General features: G+C 39.4%; 1 protein-coding gene across 38 annotated transcripts in view; it reads right to left on the reverse strand.

The window, feature by feature from the left end:
• Positions 1–18,552, reverse strand: part of TRDN (triadin) — a 241,826-nt gene that overhangs the window by 113,708 nt on the left and 109,566 nt on the right. For all 38 annotated transcript variants that reach the window (XM_088140165.1, XM_088140069.1, XM_088140090.1 and 35 more), the window contains one exon: positions 18,273–18,335. In XM_088140165.1, the coding sequence (XP_087996291.1) occupies positions 18,273–18,335 (63 nt within the window). The remainder of the gene's footprint in view (positions 1–18,272; positions 18,336–18,552) is intronic.

Here is an 18,552-nt window from a genome sequence, read left to right on the forward strand (position 1 = left end):
AGGAAGGATTACTAGCACTAGTGATGAGCAGTCTAAACACGTATTTCCACAATTACTGTCTGAAATATTGCTGCAGAACTATTTCATTAATTGTTTGGTTATTTTTGGATAATTTGTCCAAGCTCTTTCAATGGCGCCTAAGAATCGACAAATGTTTCACATGTAGCCTCATTAAAAAATGTTTTGCAAAAAGGGGGCATGTGCACTTTCACAGCTATACAACAAACACTGGCGCTCTGCTTCTCCAAAGTCTTGCATTTCCCCCAGCAGCGACATTTCCACATGAACTTTCCTAACAATGCATTTTCTGCAATGATTTTCTGTATTTTAATGCATTTTGTGTGTAAAGCCATGCATTAAAAGACTCCTTGGTTGGACTCTCTGAACCATTTCCCAGATGACCAGCAATTGAGAGAGGGAAATGGCAGGAAAGGATGCATTTTTTTCATGTAGCTTCCATTCTTCCCACTGTTGCCAACAAATGAGAAATGCCAGCTGTTCAGAAAAGCTCCTTTCACACTATTGAGCTATTCTCTAGCTGACCAGCTGTTGAGAGAGGCCAGCAGAGGGAAAAGAGCTTCCCTCATCAAGAGGGAAGCACAATGGAAAAGACTTAGCAACTTTCTTTAAGAAGCCTTCTCCTGCATTGCTGGCCAGAGTGCTCCCAAAGTGCTTCCCTCAGCACAAGCTGAAGATCTTCCACGCTTGGTCACTAAAAACTGTGGGCAATCCTGAAGCAACTCTGGATGGGACAGGATGACCTCAACCCTGCTTGCCTTTCGTAAGGCCATGAAAACCTGGTTATGTGCCAGGCCCTCAGGCCCTGAGTGTGTTAAGAGGCCCGTTTCTTGGCTATATCAGCATCTATGGAAATAGTTTTACTCAGCAGCCATATATATTTATTTATTTGTACTGTTTTTATTGTTTTATGTTTTTATGATTATACACCACCCAGAGTCACTTGTTGAGATGGGTGACTATAGAAATCAGATAAATATATAAACAAACTCAGTCTGGAAGCATTGCAGAAGCATTGTGACAGCCCTTCAAGGTAGACCAGACTAGGAAGCCAAAGTTATGAATGCTAATACTACTTTTATTATAAAGCTACTGTAACAGAATCCTGCACGCCTGGATTCACTTCCCCCCTCCTTCCCCTTACCTTCATGAGAACTAGGGAGGGTCAGGTCTGAGATGTTTTCTCAAATCACATTTCTGCCCCAGACTCAGATTTGTTTTATCTGATTGTTGTCTTGGTTGTGGCTCTTCCTCCTGTTCCTCAAGATTATTTCTTCTCCCCACTACACACTGGGAGAAGAGGTTAAGGAGAGCAGAGTACTGACCCAAAGGAGTTCAAGGCCATCTGAAGAATCAGGTGGGTTCAGGAAAGGAAACCAGATTACTTCCATGACTTTCATCACTTTGTTGAAGCAAATCTGTGTCACTTCACACAGGAATACTAGACATGCACTGTCTTAGGACCCTCTCAAGGGTGTTGATTTTATAACAGTGACAACTTTATACTGGGCAATACTGCTGCATGTCTCTACAGAAAATAAAAAGGAATACTAGGGAGGTTCAAGTAAACATTTTAAATCTTAACTCAAGTTGCATCATGTACAATGTTATGGTAGAAGATTATTCCTTGAACCTTAGATTTCCAGCCTGAATGCACTAATTCTGAGAAATTGACACCTTCAAGGAACAATTGCAAGTCCAGTCTGAATGAAAAACTACAAATCAGTGCAAGAAAGAATAATGGTTCCACCTACATTCACAGAAATTACCTTTTTTTTCAGCTAATCTCCTCTACCTTTTAAATTAATTTATTTGTATTTATTAAAATATTTATAACAATCAGTTCTATTTCCAAAAAAGGTCTCTCAACATGGCTAAAAACCATGAAACAAAACAGCCAAGGGAACAATAATTAATCAAAGACAGAGTAGAAGTTCTCAAATGATTTGCTGAATGTAATGTCACAACAATATTACTTTTCAGTGGCGTCTATTAGTAGGGAAAGTAAGACCCAGATGTATTTCCCATGGGAAGAAGTTCTCTAGCATGATGCTGTCACATATACAGTGGGAAAGGAAGTGAACATAGTTCCCTTGTCAAGGCTAGAAGACACCATCTAATTCAAAGAACAGGTTTTTATCCTTTCAACTCTAATCCTACAATACCATTAAGGCTACAGCCTAATGGTCCTTGGGACACCGAAGAAGCAAAAGGAATTGTGGAATTTCCCTCTGTGAGGAAGTTGATGGTCTTAACTAACCTCACAACCATCCAAGAGTGGCCCCTTTCAGGATTAGTAGCTATAGTGCTGGGAATTTTTTAAGAAAGAAGGATGTGACTGGAGCAGCCATGGATTCATTGAATTAAGTCCTTCTTCAAGGACACCATGTCTATAAAACCTGAGGTTCATTCACAGATACTATGTCCATGAACAAGGATTAATTCAGTCTAAAATGCACTGTCTACAGAATAAAGAATACATCTCTCTTGAGTAGCAATCAAGATTCCTTCCCATGCCCTTATTTTTGTTTCATCCATTACAGCAAATCTGTGCATCTGTGATACCATGTCCGGAGCAATGTAAGGCTGGATTATGAATAGTGTCAAAGAACATTCTGCCAGATACTTGTTTTGCCAATTGTGTTTATTTTAGCAAACTTGACAACAGAATCGTCTGTTGTTGTTGTTTCCTCCAGAGCAATTAGCACTGTGTTTTTACATTATTGCAGGTCAGGGGATTAATGTGTTTTATCTACATGAATATTAAAAAAAAAAAGCTGATTAGCAATCCTTGACTTTACTTTGTGTTGAAGAGTGAAATGTTCAACACTAGCTTATGCTACAGTAAATGAGAGAGAACAGAGGAAAACAAAGGAAGAATAAATAGAAATACATCTCATTTAGCTGGATTTGGTTCAGTGATACATCATGGATGAAAGAGCCCTATTTATGATTTGGCAGAATTCTAAAATTTTATTCAGCAATTAGAAAAACCTTTTAATGAGATTGCAAAACAATGACCTTTAGCTGAATGAAAACTAAAGCGGAGAGGCTGTGGAAGCATGTTTACAATCCATTCATTTGTATTTTAGGTGATGGGCAATCCTAATTTTCCAAGGAATTTATATGGAATCTAAGAATTCATACAAGTGACAAGCAACCTGTGAAATTTGGGAGAGCAATGGAAGCAATTCTAGCTTCTAATTAAAGATATTAATATTCAGGTAGACCTGGCATTTCTTCCAAAGGATATATTTCTGACTATATTTCTCTATCCTCCTTAGACTGGCCAGATTTCTAAGGCAAATCGCAATCCCTAAATAGAGGAGGCCATTTTCCCTGGCTTGATTCAATGTCCTTCCTACAATTGTCATAGGAAGGGTATTTCATTTGGGCTAAGATTTTGCCTATGTGGCAAAGGGGCAAATGAAACTGTAAACGTGTTTTATTATACTACTCATTTTATGCTGGTGCCCATTCATAGTTGATAACCATGTGCCTAAGTAATTTCCCCAGCCATTCCAGGTGGTTTCTATTTTTACTTCTCAAACACATGTGATTCTGTTACTCTAAGTGTAGCTAAACTGACTAATTGATATGTCCAGTTAATATTATGATCTGTACTTATCTACGTACACATAGCCTATTTTACATTACTGAGTTTTCTTATGCACTGGTTATTGTCCACAATACAAATTCTTCCCTTCTACTACCATCTATCTTGGAAATAGGTGGGTGTGTACCTGTACTTGTATCTTTCACTTTATACATTTTTGGTGCATAGATACCAGCCTTCCATTCAAAGCCAGCTTGTGACAACTTCTGTTCTGCCCTGTTCTTCCCCTTCCCTCCATTCACACATTGATGCATCTATTTCTTGCCCTTTCTTCATCTTCTTTTTCAATGCCCTGCCCAACTCACTCTATACTTGTCTTGCTTTTTAACTGTCCAGCTTTAGTTTTCAGGGTCAATGCATCCCTATGTTTATATCTTGGACTAATTCTTAACCATGACTTGTCTCACTGCACTCTTCTGGAATTACTTTCTTTTGCTTGGTGATATCATGCAATAGATATCAAAGAGAGATTCTGGCAAGGGAAACATTCAGGTAAAGAAAGTCCACAAAGAGATCCAGCTATTCTTTTTTGTTTTTTCTTTGGAGCCACTTGAAGGGAGCATTCCCAACTCAATGTTCTGTTTTACCTGCTCTGATTCTGTTTGTGCTATGATAAGTAAAAGAAATAACAGTTGTAGCTTTCTGTCATACAATCTATTTGGAGTGTTCTGAAATTTGCTTTCTGGATGAGGGGGTGGCTAGAAGATCTATGGCACAGGTATGGAAGGTACTCTGGAGTGAAGCCACAAGTTTGCCATTCTGAGAATTACTCCATAATGACTGTGGGAAATATAGCCTAACTAAACTTTCCATGATGGAAATGAGCTCCATGACTTCTATCTCATTTTTAATCATTTTTGCAAAGAAGTGTTTCTGTCAAACTATAAACTGCAAAAAAAGGTGTGAAGATTTAGGGCTGTGCACATCTGATTGATCACACTCAGCTAATCATCTTTGCATCTCTTTAAACTCTGTGGAGGTAACTCAATTAACATATAGTGTCAAAGGATCTGTGTTATGTGGGGAGGGGTATTATGCCCATGGCTCATCTCCAAACTCCATGCATTGATTTGCTGTTCTTCATGAAGCCTTACATGTAAACTTCCTGTTGATTGTTCCTGGATTATATGTATGTCCAAGGATGGGAAATGAAAAGAATTGTGCAGATGGATTTGGTAACATGTTTTGAATATCCTGCAATAATTAAAACCTTTTAAACAATTTATTCAGGAATGACATAAATAGCATGAATAACATAAATTTAGCATTAAAAAGAAGCATTTTAAAATAACTCCAATATACATGTTGATTTAGAAATTGAAATGCCACAGATCAGAAATGCATAAGATCCTACCGAAATAAGGAATACATCACGGCATAGCCTTTCCTATGTGTTGGCGGCTCTCCCTTAATATATCAATGGGAGGTACGCAAACCCCAGCTCGTCAGCATCCCACCTAAGCCCCTGGCAACCCCAGCCTGCTCTGTTGGATTTTGGCAGACAAATCTGTTTATTGCCATTCCCAACTGTAGCTACAATGTTCTGTTTGGAATAGAAATGGCATTTGCTCACATTCTTTCCTTTATAACTTGTCTTTATCTCTCTATATAAGTCTTCCATTTAGTATTTTCAATTACAAACCTCTCAGGAGCAGGCAACCTACTACGTTCCCTATATTATTCTAAGATAAGTGTTTACTGGCTGCCAAGTATTACTACTCACACTTCACTGATGGCAAGATATTACTATTACGGTTCCTGTTCCTATTCCTAATCCTATAAATTCAATGCCACTTCATTTTTCCCATAGAAAGGTATATGAAACCATCAGAAATGTGGAAAAATTTCACTGGGACAAAGGATAAACTGGTTTTCTCCAATGAGTGACTTCAGGCAGGAAAGAACAAATTTTCTATATGTCTAATTGCCTCCCAGGTTCTACTTCTTGGTCACATAAAGTGTGATAGCTAAAGCCTTTGTCATCTTACTACACACACGCACACACACAAACCCCTTCCAATTTCAAAATGATGTACAAAGTGGAAAGAAAAATATGGCTGTAGTTAAATAATAATTTAGCAATGTTGCACTCATAAGCGACATGCATAAAAATGAGAACAGAACTGAAGGAGTTTTAATGAGATTCTAAGGTAGAGATATTGTCAGAAGCAGTGTTTATACTTTTGTGCTCATAGACTTCTTTTTTCTTTTTTGCAACCAAATGCTGCAAATAAAAGCCAATAATGTATCTGGCAGAAGCCAAATGTTTTTTTCAGGTAAATGAAAATATAACCCACTATACCTTGTTATTGTGAATACACATTAATTAGTAATTTAATTATATACTGCACTTATCTGATGGGCAGACATGGCAATTATTGTCAGCTTGAAAAATGTTATCTAGTCAACAATAAAAAAGAGAGCATCTATTTGAAATATATATGAAATGGCAAGTATCTGCAGCATAGGTGGCTACCATTTTTAATGCTACATTTTTAAAAACTGTGTCTGCAGGATTGGCTTGAATTCTCTGTTTGGACAGACCTATTTGAAGAATAACTCATCAGCTTTTAGGAACAAGTTGTAAAAACAAAAACATATGTCATTTGACTATGGTTCATATAACAGTCCAAGTGGAACATTCCAAAACTTCTAATAATATTCATGCACTTTCTCACACATACAATGACTTCCCTGCCACCTGATCCCATCGCTTTCCATGTGTGGAGGGGGAAAATCCAAACTGGGTTTTTCCCATCTGAATCGGAATCCTGAGCAATTAAGGTTCTAAAGCGTGCAGAGAACCTCCATGCATAAACTAGTCTCCCTGATTAGACCTTCTCTCTCCAACACTTCGATGCAACAGAGGAGGTGGAGCCAGCCACAGTCTTGCTCTTGCCCTCATGTGATTGCAATTGCCTGAGGATGTCACCCAAATAGAGCTTCTGTATCCTTTTATAGGGATGCGTAATCTGTAGGACAGAATATAAAGTTTAGCAGAGGCATCTGATCTCAGAGCGCTCCAATATTTCCAAGGTCCTGCCAGGGAATGAGCCAGCTGAAGAAGCTTAGCAGGGAGGTTAATCAAAAGGTCTAATGTTGGATTTATCCTCCAAAGGCAGAGCCCTGTTTCCAAACATGGAGGGAGAAATCCAGGGGCTCTTGTAAAATCATGTCCTTTTCTCTTTTTCCACACCATTCCGGGGTTCATTTAGAGCTGAAAGGCAGGTCATGACAATTTTAATGAATAATGAAAATGATAAAATAAATTGCAGGATATTGATTGTAGTGATCGATTCCTAGAATGCTTTTCAGATTTTGAAAAGTACATTTTCCAAGGGCTTATATGGAGCAAAAGGCTGTATGCCCTATCAAGCATAAACTAATGCTTCACTCCTCCACCTAATTAACTATAGAAGTTCATGTTATTACAAGCAAATCAGATTTTCACAGGCAGTGTGAAAAAAACAACCACCTTTTGAATGTTAAGCAACTCTAGGGTGACTGAATGGAATCCCTGCCCCCACTCACACAGTCCCATCAAGTTTTAATTTGCCAAAACCCATGCTCTCAAGCCAAATATTTGTTAAAAACCCTTACTATTTACGGGGCTTTGCATCTTCTTGGTACTACGCATTTTTATTATTCCCAGTATACTATTGATACCAAGTTCCAGGGAAAACATTGGCATTACTATTTATTTCTGCAAACTTGCATTTAGAAAGGCAACCTGAGGGGATGATTCACTGCTCATGCTCCTGCTGGAATCAAGAGACTGATAAGTGACTTTTGAATTACTCCCTAATGCCATAATCCCATTCTGAGAAGCCATTATGAAGTAAGCAGTTTGATGAATGCAGGTTAGGATGTCAATTTTATAACTCCCCAACATACTTTTCAATAGGTGGGATTTCAATTATTGAGAGAGAAGCAGCCTCTAGCAAAGTGTCGTCCCCCCCCCCCCCCCAGTTCTGATCCAAACATGGCAGACTTTTTCAGTCAATTGGAATTGTTCTGGGATGGGTCAAAGGATAGAGGGGGAAAAAACTAGATATATCAATTTCTTCTTTCAGTTTGTACAAAGGTGAGTTGCTACGCTCCCTCTGAATGCCTTATTTTCTCTGACTGAAACATTGTTAGAGAAAATATATGGTTAGCTGAGAATTTTTTTTTTCTTTATTGAGAAGGTGGAATTGAAAAACTCCCAAGCCAATCAATTCATCCACTTGCCATCTCTTGAATCTTATATTTCTTAGGCCTAAAACAACGTTTACCATAGACTACCATACCTGGGGTGCAAAACTCTAACCAACCACGAGATGGCAGCCAAAGGTTAAAAGATTTCTAGGGTTCATCCAGATTCTTGATGCCCTGGTATAGTTGCCCTAACTTAATAGGGTTGGATAATTCTATAATTTACACTCCACTTTCCTGAAAACGTATTTATCCTGGAGGAGAAATGTCTATTTCAGTACTTCATTCTCACTATGATTTAGGTAATGTTTCTTTTAAAGTTTTAAAGATTATTTTATTGTTGCAGTATTTTTTTTCCTGGTTATTCATCTCTTCATAGCTCTGTAGCGTCTTTGACATTGCCAGTGCATCCCCATCTTCATAATGTCTTATCTTGGAACCTAGCTAAAATTTAGGAAGCTATGGAGAAATGGTTCCTGAAGCCATGACTGTGTTCTTCACCCCAACCCACCCTTATAATTTAAGTAAGAACAAGGTTATCACATCCAACTTGCAAGAATTTCACTAACGTTTTGTCCTTTTTCGGGGGAGGAGGCGAGTTCAAAAGCAACTGATTTTCCACCAGACTGATTGAGAGTGTCTGGAAAAATAAAACCCACTGTCTCTGAACTGCTTTATACTGTTTTTTTCAAGTCACAGCCACCACTGGAGCTTCTTCTGGGGGTGCTGATTTGGTGCTCATTTTATCAAGACTCAGTCATCTCCCTCATATAACTGCTCCATTCTGGTGAGGAATGATGTTTTAATTGTCGGTCCACTAAGTGTTGTATTCACATTTGTTTTGGGGGGGGGGGATGGAAATTTCTCCATTGTTTTGTTTTTACATTTATTCTTTTTTACTATTAATTTCTCCTAGGGTTATTATAGTGTTATGTTTACTTTTAATTTTAATCTGAATGCATGAATATGGGGAATTGTAAGTCATTCAGAGTCGGCTTCAGTGGGAGCAGTTTACAAGCCTTGTAAGTAAGTAAACAAATACTGTAATGCTAAATTAACAATCTTAGCCAATTGCCTCCCAAATGAAGTTTAGAGCTGGCTATTCTCTTTGCATCCTGGACCTCAGGAATTTATTCTTTGCGTGTACTATGGTTAGAAGCAGAGAGATTTGTGAATAAGCCTCTCTTTCAGAAAACTCTGATGCCTGCAACATGAGACACAAATCAAAATGAGTCTGGTTTTTTTCCTGATGATATTTTGTTTATTGTATGTTTTTGGTCAGAGGAGGAAGGAAGAAGTGAAATAAATTTTGTATTTTTTTTTTTTTAATGCTGCTTCAAAATTTCAAATACAGTCACAGCTGTCTGGTTCTGGCTGTGTTTAATTCTGTTTAAGAAATCTACAATCCTACTTCCTTCCTCCCTGGGGAAAAAAAATTACTGAACCCAACTGGGCTCACATCTGAAGAGGCATGCATACAGGATTGCACTCTGCAAACAGCAATTAATTGAAATATTCTGCACACAAAAAAGTGTTTTCATACAGGGTTTTGCATTCCCCCTGCCCCTGCTCCCAAAATGTAGAATGCTCTGTTACTGTCTATTGTTTAATTTTATATAAGAAGGTTACAATCTTAGATAAGATTACTCAGGAATAAGCCACACTGAATCTTAAGTTTTGCAATCACTTCTGACTTCCTGTGTCCTCATGGATATAGTTTCTCTAGGGCTGTCTGTCAGCATTTCCTCTTGTGTTTCTTCTTTCCCAAAATATTGAAGGTACAGCTGAGTTTCTCAGGAGCAGCCTGGTTTTATTGCATCTGCTACCAAATTGTTTGTTCTTATGGTCCAAGATATTCTCAAGAATATTTTCCAGCACCACAACTCAGAGGCATCATTTTAATTAATTCAGTTTTTCTGATGGTCCAGCTTTTACAACCATATGTTTCAACTGGGAAAACCTTGGCCTTGACAATCTGTACATTTGTTGTCAATGTGATTTCTCTGCATTTTAATATTTTGTCTAGATCTGTCATAGTCTTTCTACTAAAATTTCTTTCATTCATAGCTATAATCATCATCCCCATGAATTTCTGAGCTGAAGAAGAGCAAGTCTGTTACCACTTCAGTTTCATCTCCATCTACTTGCATTTGACTGGCTTTGCTTGTTGACATAATCTTTGTTTTTTACATATTGAGTGGCAAACCAGGTTGTGCAGTATCTTTCAACAAGATATTCCTTATCTCCTCCTTGCTTATCTCCTCTTGCTTCCAGGCATCAAAGTCTGAGGTTGCTGACATTCCTTCCAGCAAATGTGATTCCAATTTCTGTTTCTTTTAGGGCAGTCTTTCTCATGATAAATTCTGTATATAATAAAGGGATCTATATAGCCTTGGCACATTCCTTTCCTAATTTTGAACTATTTAAGTGCTCCATTCCAAATGTTGCTTTCTGGTGATCGTATAAATTATTCAAGAGGCAGACGAGGTAGCCTAGCATATCCACATTTTTAAGGGCTGTCCACAATTTGTGTGTGTGTGTGATCTACAGTCATAAAAGCCTTTGAATAATCAGCAAAGCTAACATAGATGCCTTTTTGGAATTCCTTTGCCTCTTCCATTATTCATCAGAAGCTACCAATGTGATCTTGGGTGACCCTGCTTCTTTTAAATGCAGCTTGTACTTCTGGCAGTTCTCATTCCATGTGCTGTTCAATTCTGGATTGCAGCATCTTGAGGATTATCTTACTGGCATGTGAGATAAGTGCAACTGTTCAGTAGTTTGAACATTTCTTAGCACTGCCCTTTTTCATATTGATCTTTTCCGTTCCTAGGCCATTGCTACGCTTTCTGCAGCTACTTCCAAACCACATGAAGCACTTTAATGGTGGCATCATCTAAGATTTTAAACAGTTCTGCTGGTATTTCATCAATTCCTGCAGCTTTCATGAAGCAATGTTTTCTAGGACCCATTAACCTCACTTTCCAGAATCTCTGGCTGTAGTCCAGTGATCAAACCTTCATGCATATAATTAATTCTGGGATCATTTTTGGGATCATTTTTGTACAGTTCTTAGGTATATTCATGCCCTATCTTCCGTTTACTGTGTTTCTCCAGTAGATCTTTGCTTTCTTTGCCTTTTATCATGCCCATCTTTGCATAATGTTTCCCATCATTTCTGTAATTTTCTTAAATTTAAATTTCAAATTTTCTTTGTCCTTCTAATTTAATTGTTATCCTTAGTTTCATTGCATTGCTTATATAACTGTTTTTGCTTTCCTCTGCAATTCATTGTTTAACTGGGCAAATTTTCCTCTGTCCTACCTGAAGTTGATGCATTTCCTGCAGCAACAAAAGTCTCATGATCTCCACACCATGCAAAAGAGAAGAAAGGAAGGCTCAAGTCATCTGTTACTATGCATCTGGGAGTTATGTAAATGCCTTGGGTAGAATTGACCTAGGTGTGCAGTGGAAAAGTGTAGGAAATTAATATCTTTAGTTTGGAAGTGTTTTTATGAGGGGGGGGGCTCTATCAATTTTATCTTTGGCCCCATCAGAATAGGAATGGTGCCCTTGAAACCTTGCTATATGGCACTTTGATTTCTGGAGAAAAGATGGGATATACTGTATCTAACCAATAAATAAAAGTAAAAGATTTTCTACCCTTGTAACCATAATGAATATAAAAGTGTATTATTTAGATGTTTGATATGGCTTGACCTATACAAAAACCATCCCTTTAAATCTTGAAAGGCAGAAGATGTGCTGAAGTGGACAAGAGTGGAAGCATAGAAGAATAAAATCTTTTTTAAAAAAACATATTTTAGTATGAAGTACATTGAACTAAGGGGACGCGGTGGTGCAGCAGCTTAATGATGCTGAAAGTTGCTGGCCAGAAATGGTCAACGCTTCAGCGGTTCGAGTCCAGCCTTCGCGTTAGCAGGGTGAGCTCCTGTTTCCTCCCCAGTTCCTGTCAACCCAACAGTTCGAAAACTCACGTGAGTAGATAAATGGGGACTCTCACTCCAGTGGGAGGAAAAATGCTGGCGGTGCCTTGCAAAAAGGAGTCGGGAGCAGTTGCCAGTAAGCGTGAAAAACCGCGCGCGCCCGAAAACGGCACGAAGCAACGGAAACGCCGCCTCCTGCGCTCGCCAGCTGGGCTCTGCTCTAGGAAGGAGGCTCTGGCAAACCACTTCCGAAACACCTTGCCTTGAAAACTGCAAAGGACTCGTCCAAGCAGTCACTGCAGAGTCGGTAACGACTGAGCGCAGATAAAAAACAAAACAAAACATTGAACTAAGCATCTCACTCTGTGGTTCCCCAATATCTTCAACATCATCAAAGAATTCTGCAAGAATTCCCAAAGTCAGAATCTGCTGCTACCTGGCACACCATACTGAAGAAAAGAAAATAGATGTGCAAAATGAGGACAAAAGAATCACAGTGCTCATACTGACAATTTGCATGTAGCAAGCTATACGTATGAATACAAATTTAGAATTATTATCATTTTAATAAATATACAGCAACTTCCATCCTAGTGAGAAACTTCTGTCTGGCTTGTTATTTTGTCCAAGGACAGTGTTGATGGACAGCATTAAAGACCCTGTTAGGGGCACTGCTCCACAAGTTGCTGGTTGTGAGACTCTGTTCATTAAATTGTGTGATCCTATTCATTAAGTTGTGAGATCCTGTTCATTAAGTTGGGCTCTAGGGATCAGTTGGGACTGTTGATACTGTATCAGCCTCCCTGTTGTGTAGCAACCTCCCTACCTGAGCTCCTTGACTCTGTCTCGGGGTTGGCAGTGGAGTTTCCCAGGCTTTTGGTCCCAGGAGACTTGAATCTGTCTTCTCTAGGGATGGGACTGAGGTAGATTGGGAATTCATGGACACCATGACAACCATGCGCCTATCCCAGGTCATCCAGGGCCCAACACAGGACAATGATCACACACCTGATCTGGTTTTCTTGTCAGAGCAGTAACAACGTGATCTGGAATTGGGGACACTCTGTTAGGTCCAGCCCAAGAACAACAATGAAACAGTCCAGTCCAATCCAGTCCCGTTATTAGCTTGCATCTTATAGACAGAATCTTGCCAAACTAAATCTATACTACAGCAACTAGTGGATATACCCCGTAAGGCTCTAGGGAGTGGCTATCCTGAACCTCTTTCATTTCCCATGCTTCTGTTGTGGACTCAGCTGCCTCTTGCCTCCTCCTCTCTCCTGGAATCCACCCCCTCCTTCCCAATAGCCTTGATCTCCCACACACTCTCTGTGGTTGTGTCACAGTCAGATCACTCCTGGATGGCCATGAGATTCTCAGGTACTGCCTCTTACTGCAGAGAGGTGGGGCATATTTGATTGGTCCTCCCCCAGCGACTGATGGACCTTAATGGGTTCCTGGGGAAACTGGGGGTTATTCCTGATTATCTGCTGCACGGTCCTGCTGAGGCTTTGATTGTTGCCTGGAACAGGAGGGTGACTGAGGCCTTGGATTGGATAGTGCCCATGCAACCTCTCCCTACCCATGAATCCCATCACTCTCTATGGTTCACCAAAAAGTTGAAGGAGATGAAATGGGTTCAGAGACATCTGGAGCACCACTGGTGAAGAACAAAAAACACAGGTTTTTGATGGAACACAGGTTAAAGCTGCTATTAGTGGTGGTAAGGGTGGCAAAGAATCAATACTTCTCCACCCTTATTTTATCCACAGATAGCCATCCAGTAGCCCTGGTTCTAGTCGGTGTTGATTGGGAGTGAGAGGTCCAGCTCTCAGGCTCTACTGTGTGGGATTCTATAGGGCTTGGTGCTCTCTCTGCTCCTATTAAACGTCTACATGAAGCCACTGGGTGAAATCATTATGATCAGTATGCTCATGACACCCAGCTATACATCTCTGCCCCTCGTGAGCTAAGTGATGCTGTTGGTGTTCTTTTTCGGTGCCTGGAGACTATGGGGGTCTGGATGGGGAAGAACAGGCTTCAGCTGAGCCCTGGGAAGACGGAGTGGTTTTGGATTTGGGGGCCTTCCATATCTGTCAGCTCTCCCAGGTAAACCGGACAGGAAACACAACCAGATGAGCTACTTCTATTTTATTGTTAGGCTACATTAACAGAATCTTGCAAGTCTGAAAATACAGATCCCCTGCTGTTCCTTTTTACTGCCTAATCAGTTAGGGCAGATCCTTTTCTAATTTTCTTTCTCTGCCCATTACTCAGTTGCAGGCTTCTCCCCCCTTTTATCTGATCATTCCTGAGGCAACATCTCTTACCCCGTCTTCCAAAGTCATTCTCACATTCCATTACAGTATCTGAGGATTTACCATCTTTGGTGCTGGATGGGGTAGCACTGCCCCAGACAGACCTGGTGCACAATCTGGGGGTCCTTCTGGACTCATGACTCCTGCTCAAAGAGCAGGTGGCAGCCATGGCCAGGAGGCCTTTGCACAGCTTTGTGTTGTGTGCCAGTTGCATCTTTTCCTGGATCAGGAGGCTCTACTCTCAGTCACTCATGCCCTAATCACCTCCCAGATGGACTACTGTAAAATGCTCTACATGGGGCTGTCCTTGAAGAGTATCTGGAAGCTTCAGCTGGTGCAAAATGCAGCAGCTTGGGCAGTTACGTGTGTTATACCTCTGTTCCACGAGCTGCATTGGTTACCAGTTGCTTCTAGGTACAGTTCAAGGTGCTGTGAGCCCTACATGGCATGGGGCCAGATTATCTGAAGGACCACCTCACCCCAATTACATCTACCTGTCCCATCAGGTCCAGCAGGAAAGGCATGTTGTGGGTCCCATCAGCCAAGGAGCTTTGTTTGGTGGGACCCAGGAGGACAGACTTTTCTGCATGGCACCCACCTTTTGGAACATCATTCCCTCCAAGATGAGGTTAGCCCCAATCCTTTTGGCCTTCTGGAAGGTCCTCAAAACTTGGTTTTGTCACTGGGCCTGGAGATCCCATGGAAGTGTGAAACCCATTAAATGGCTGGTATAAGTTTGATTGCATTCTCCCTTGCCTTTTCTTAATATCATTTTTAATAGCTTTAATAGATAAATTATATTGATTGTTTAGTTTTGTTTCAATTGTGTATGCTGCCCAGAGTCACATGCAAGTGAGATGGGCCACTATATAAATTTAATAAATAAATACATCTTCTGTCCAAACCAGTCTTATCCTGTACATCCATTTAGATAGGACTGATCTTTACAAAGCAGAATCTCTAAAAGCAATCTATCCCACGTTGCTTCCAAATTTAAGGAAAAGAATATATAAAACTATAAGGACAATTGTAGAATTCAGACGATAACATTACACAAGAGGATTAAATTTAAAGATCAGTCCTCTCTGTGGTAGGTACCAAGTCATTTTGAGCTATTCTGTAAAGTTTAGAGAAAGTCCTTTCAGCTACAGTTTTTCATATTTTTATCTGGGTTTTTAATAACCAGGAAGGAACAAGCAATTATTATAGTGGCATTTTTGTTTTTAATGCATTTAAAGATTAAGTTAAGATATAGCAAGAAAGTTTGCAAATATTGTATTTATATAATATTAAATACAAATATTATATAATTCAAATAAATGAGGGAATCACAACTGATAACTTAGAGTTATAAGGTTTTTTTTTTTGCATGCAAATAAATGTTTCCTTTCTTTCACTAATGAAAATTAAATCCAGATATACATGTCTAAATCTGCAGATTATTATTGCTTATATATCAACATGCTAGCTTATTTGCTTATAAATTGCACCCATAGGCTCAGTAACAATAGAATAGCTGAATTATTTTGTCATAACTGAAGCTCTCTATTTCCAGAGTGACCTAAAATAATAAGAATAAGAATAATAAGAATAATAAGAATTTCATATGAAGAAACCAATTTTTATATATGTCTAGTAGCCGTGATGTTTTAAATTACACTATAATATTTGTATATGACATTTAAATAATGCTACAAAAGTCATTTCACTTTCAGTCATATCCTCTTTCTTCAATGTTCATGACCTTCTATCAACATACTGTAATTGAGGAAAAAAATGAGGCTCATGTAAACACTAGCTAAATTCCAGGAGAGCTCAGCTAGAATGGACACATAGACTTTTCCATTTACAACAGTTTTAAACGTGTATCTGGGCATATTATGGAGATATGCATAACAGTTTCTCTCCTCCACTTACATTGACTGGAGAAGCCTCTGGAGATGTGGAGACTACGCAGGCACATTAAATATGTATATGTTTCTTTATCAGATTTAGGTGCCACAATCACAGATTCTCAATGGTTTACAGAAATTAAGAGCAACACAAAGCAGACCATCAAGCTTAAAATGCCATGGTAAAACTAACACTGAACAGTTAAAACCATAGAACCATAACATAAAGTCAAACAACCCTCGGCATCCTATCATTCTCCATAAGCCATCCAGGATAACTTAGTTTTCAAAAATGTCTGCAAGTTAAACCTGTGTGAGACAAGCTAATTTCTTGGAAGTCTTAACAGTCTTCTTAATGAAAGACTATTCCATAGTGTAGTGCTGCCTTTAGAAGCAGTACCTACAAGTCTCTGCTCCACATGCTTCACAGAAATGGGGGATCACCAGCAGTTTCTCCAAGGACATTTGAGTGGACCTGATTGGTTCTGGTTGGGAAAAGCAGTCCTACAATTGCCTCGGTGCCAAGCCACATAGAGCTTTTTAGGTATGGACAGCATTTTGAATTGTACCCAGCAACTAATAGGAAGCCAGGGCAGGGCCCACAGCGAAGACGTAATGTAGTTGTGGCAATGAACACCAACCAATAACTAGTCCAGTGCATTCTGGATTAATAGGAGCTTGCAAAGGGTGTTCAAAGGCTAACCCACATAAAACATATTGCAGTAATCCAGAAGCATAGTGATGAGGTTATGGGTTACTGTTGCAAGATCCTCCTGTTCCAATGAAATCTTACACACTGTATGCTTATTCAGAAATAAGCCTATTGAGATTGGTGGAATTTAATCTCAAGTGGCGCAGCAGCTTAATGACGCTGAAAGTTGCTGGGCAGAAATGGTCGACGCTTCAGCGGTTCGAGTCCAGCCTTCGCGTTAGCAGGGTGAGCTCCTGTTTCCTCCCCAGTTCCTGTCAACCCAACAGTTTGAAAACTCATGTGAGTAGATAAATGGGTACTCTCACTCCGGTGGGAGGAAAAATGCTGGCGGCGCCTTGCAAAAAGGAGTCGGGAGCAGTTGCTGGTAAGCGCGAAAAACCACGCGCGCCCGAAAAGGGTGCGAAGCAACGGAAACCCCGCCTCCTGCGCACGCCAGCTGGGCTCTGCTCTAGGAAGGAGGCTCTGGCAAACCACTTCCGAAACACTTGCCTTGAAAACTGCAAGGACTCGTCCAAGCAGTCACTGCAGAGTCGGTAACGACTGAGCGCAGATTAAAAAAAAAAAAAGGCAAGGACAAGATGGTAGCTTGACTCCCAAATGTGCAAAATGTCTTCTGATTTTGAAAAAATGAGTGCAGTGCATCTTCATTCTTATACTACAGTTGTACTTTCTACTCTGGGGGCTCAGGTCTAATTCTAATGTGGCTTGTGTGAGTGTATATACACATACACATACAGTAAATGAATCCATTGCAGCAATTAACACAGGGGTGGGTAGGTCTAAGCACAAGAGGGAGTCAAAGGCATGAAGATGACAGCTACAACTGCTTAACAGAAGCTCTGTCCCCTTTTTCTGCATGTGTTGCATTTGTACCACATGGGAAAAGGGATGGGGATTTGATTGTGTAGTTATGGCTGCCATCTTGACTTTTTTTACTTTTCCTGCAGATGCCCCTAGAGGTGGGCAATGTGTGGGTCATATGAAGTTCCAAATGTGCCTTAGAACCATCCTGGGTAACCAGCAGTAACATGGCCAAATTTCAGTGAAAATGTTGATGAAAGTTCACACAGCTAAACAGAATTAAACCTATCTGGACTAGCAAGTGTTCAATAAATCCATGAACTCAATTACACCTCATAAAAGTATTTTTGTGATGATGGTCATAGTTGTTTATAAAAACTTCACTTTTACAAAACTTAATTTATTTGAAAAACTGTTCGTGCATGTAAGATCCCTGGCTAATTCTCATTAATTTTTACTATAAAATTTGCCAGTAAAATACCTTATTATATTTTATAGATAAAATGTTGAAATAACTTTATGCCAGAAATACAAGGATGTAATAATTTTGTAATAGTGAATACCATAAAAACAATAAAGTACCAAGTTAAAAGTGAAGGTTCAGGCACAATGTAGATCTGGGGGTAAAAATCATTTTCATGAAAAATACTAAATTCAGAACATTTTTTAAAAATCAGCATTTGCATACCCACCCAGTGTAAACTTCAAAATCTAAAAGATACACCCAGATAATAAGCAGATTTCACTGAAGAGAGAACAGAATATATTTCCTACCTGCTTTTTTAACTACAGAGAGTGTTGTCCTCTCAGGAGTTTTCTTTTTCCCCTCCTTTTTCCCTAAAAATTAATTTTAAAAAAACTTTTTTTATGCTGGAAGAATAAATCACATACTTCAGCCAAGCATATGAAAGAATACCATAAAATAATTATTTATGCCATTATTTTAAACTACTGAAGTCAGTCCAAACTTGAACATATTTGGAGAATGATATATATATGTGTGTGTTTGTGTGTGTGTGTGTGTGTGTGTATGTGTGTATATAATAGTATACCA

This window comes from Python bivittatus, unplaced genomic scaffold (genome assembly GCF_059951505.1).
Source record: "Python bivittatus isolate LINGU-HERP-01145 unplaced genomic scaffold, Pbiv_v1 ctg000020_np1212, whole genome shotgun sequence".
Taxonomy (NCBI): Eukaryota; Metazoa; Chordata; class Lepidosauria; order Squamata; family Pythonidae; genus Python; species Python bivittatus.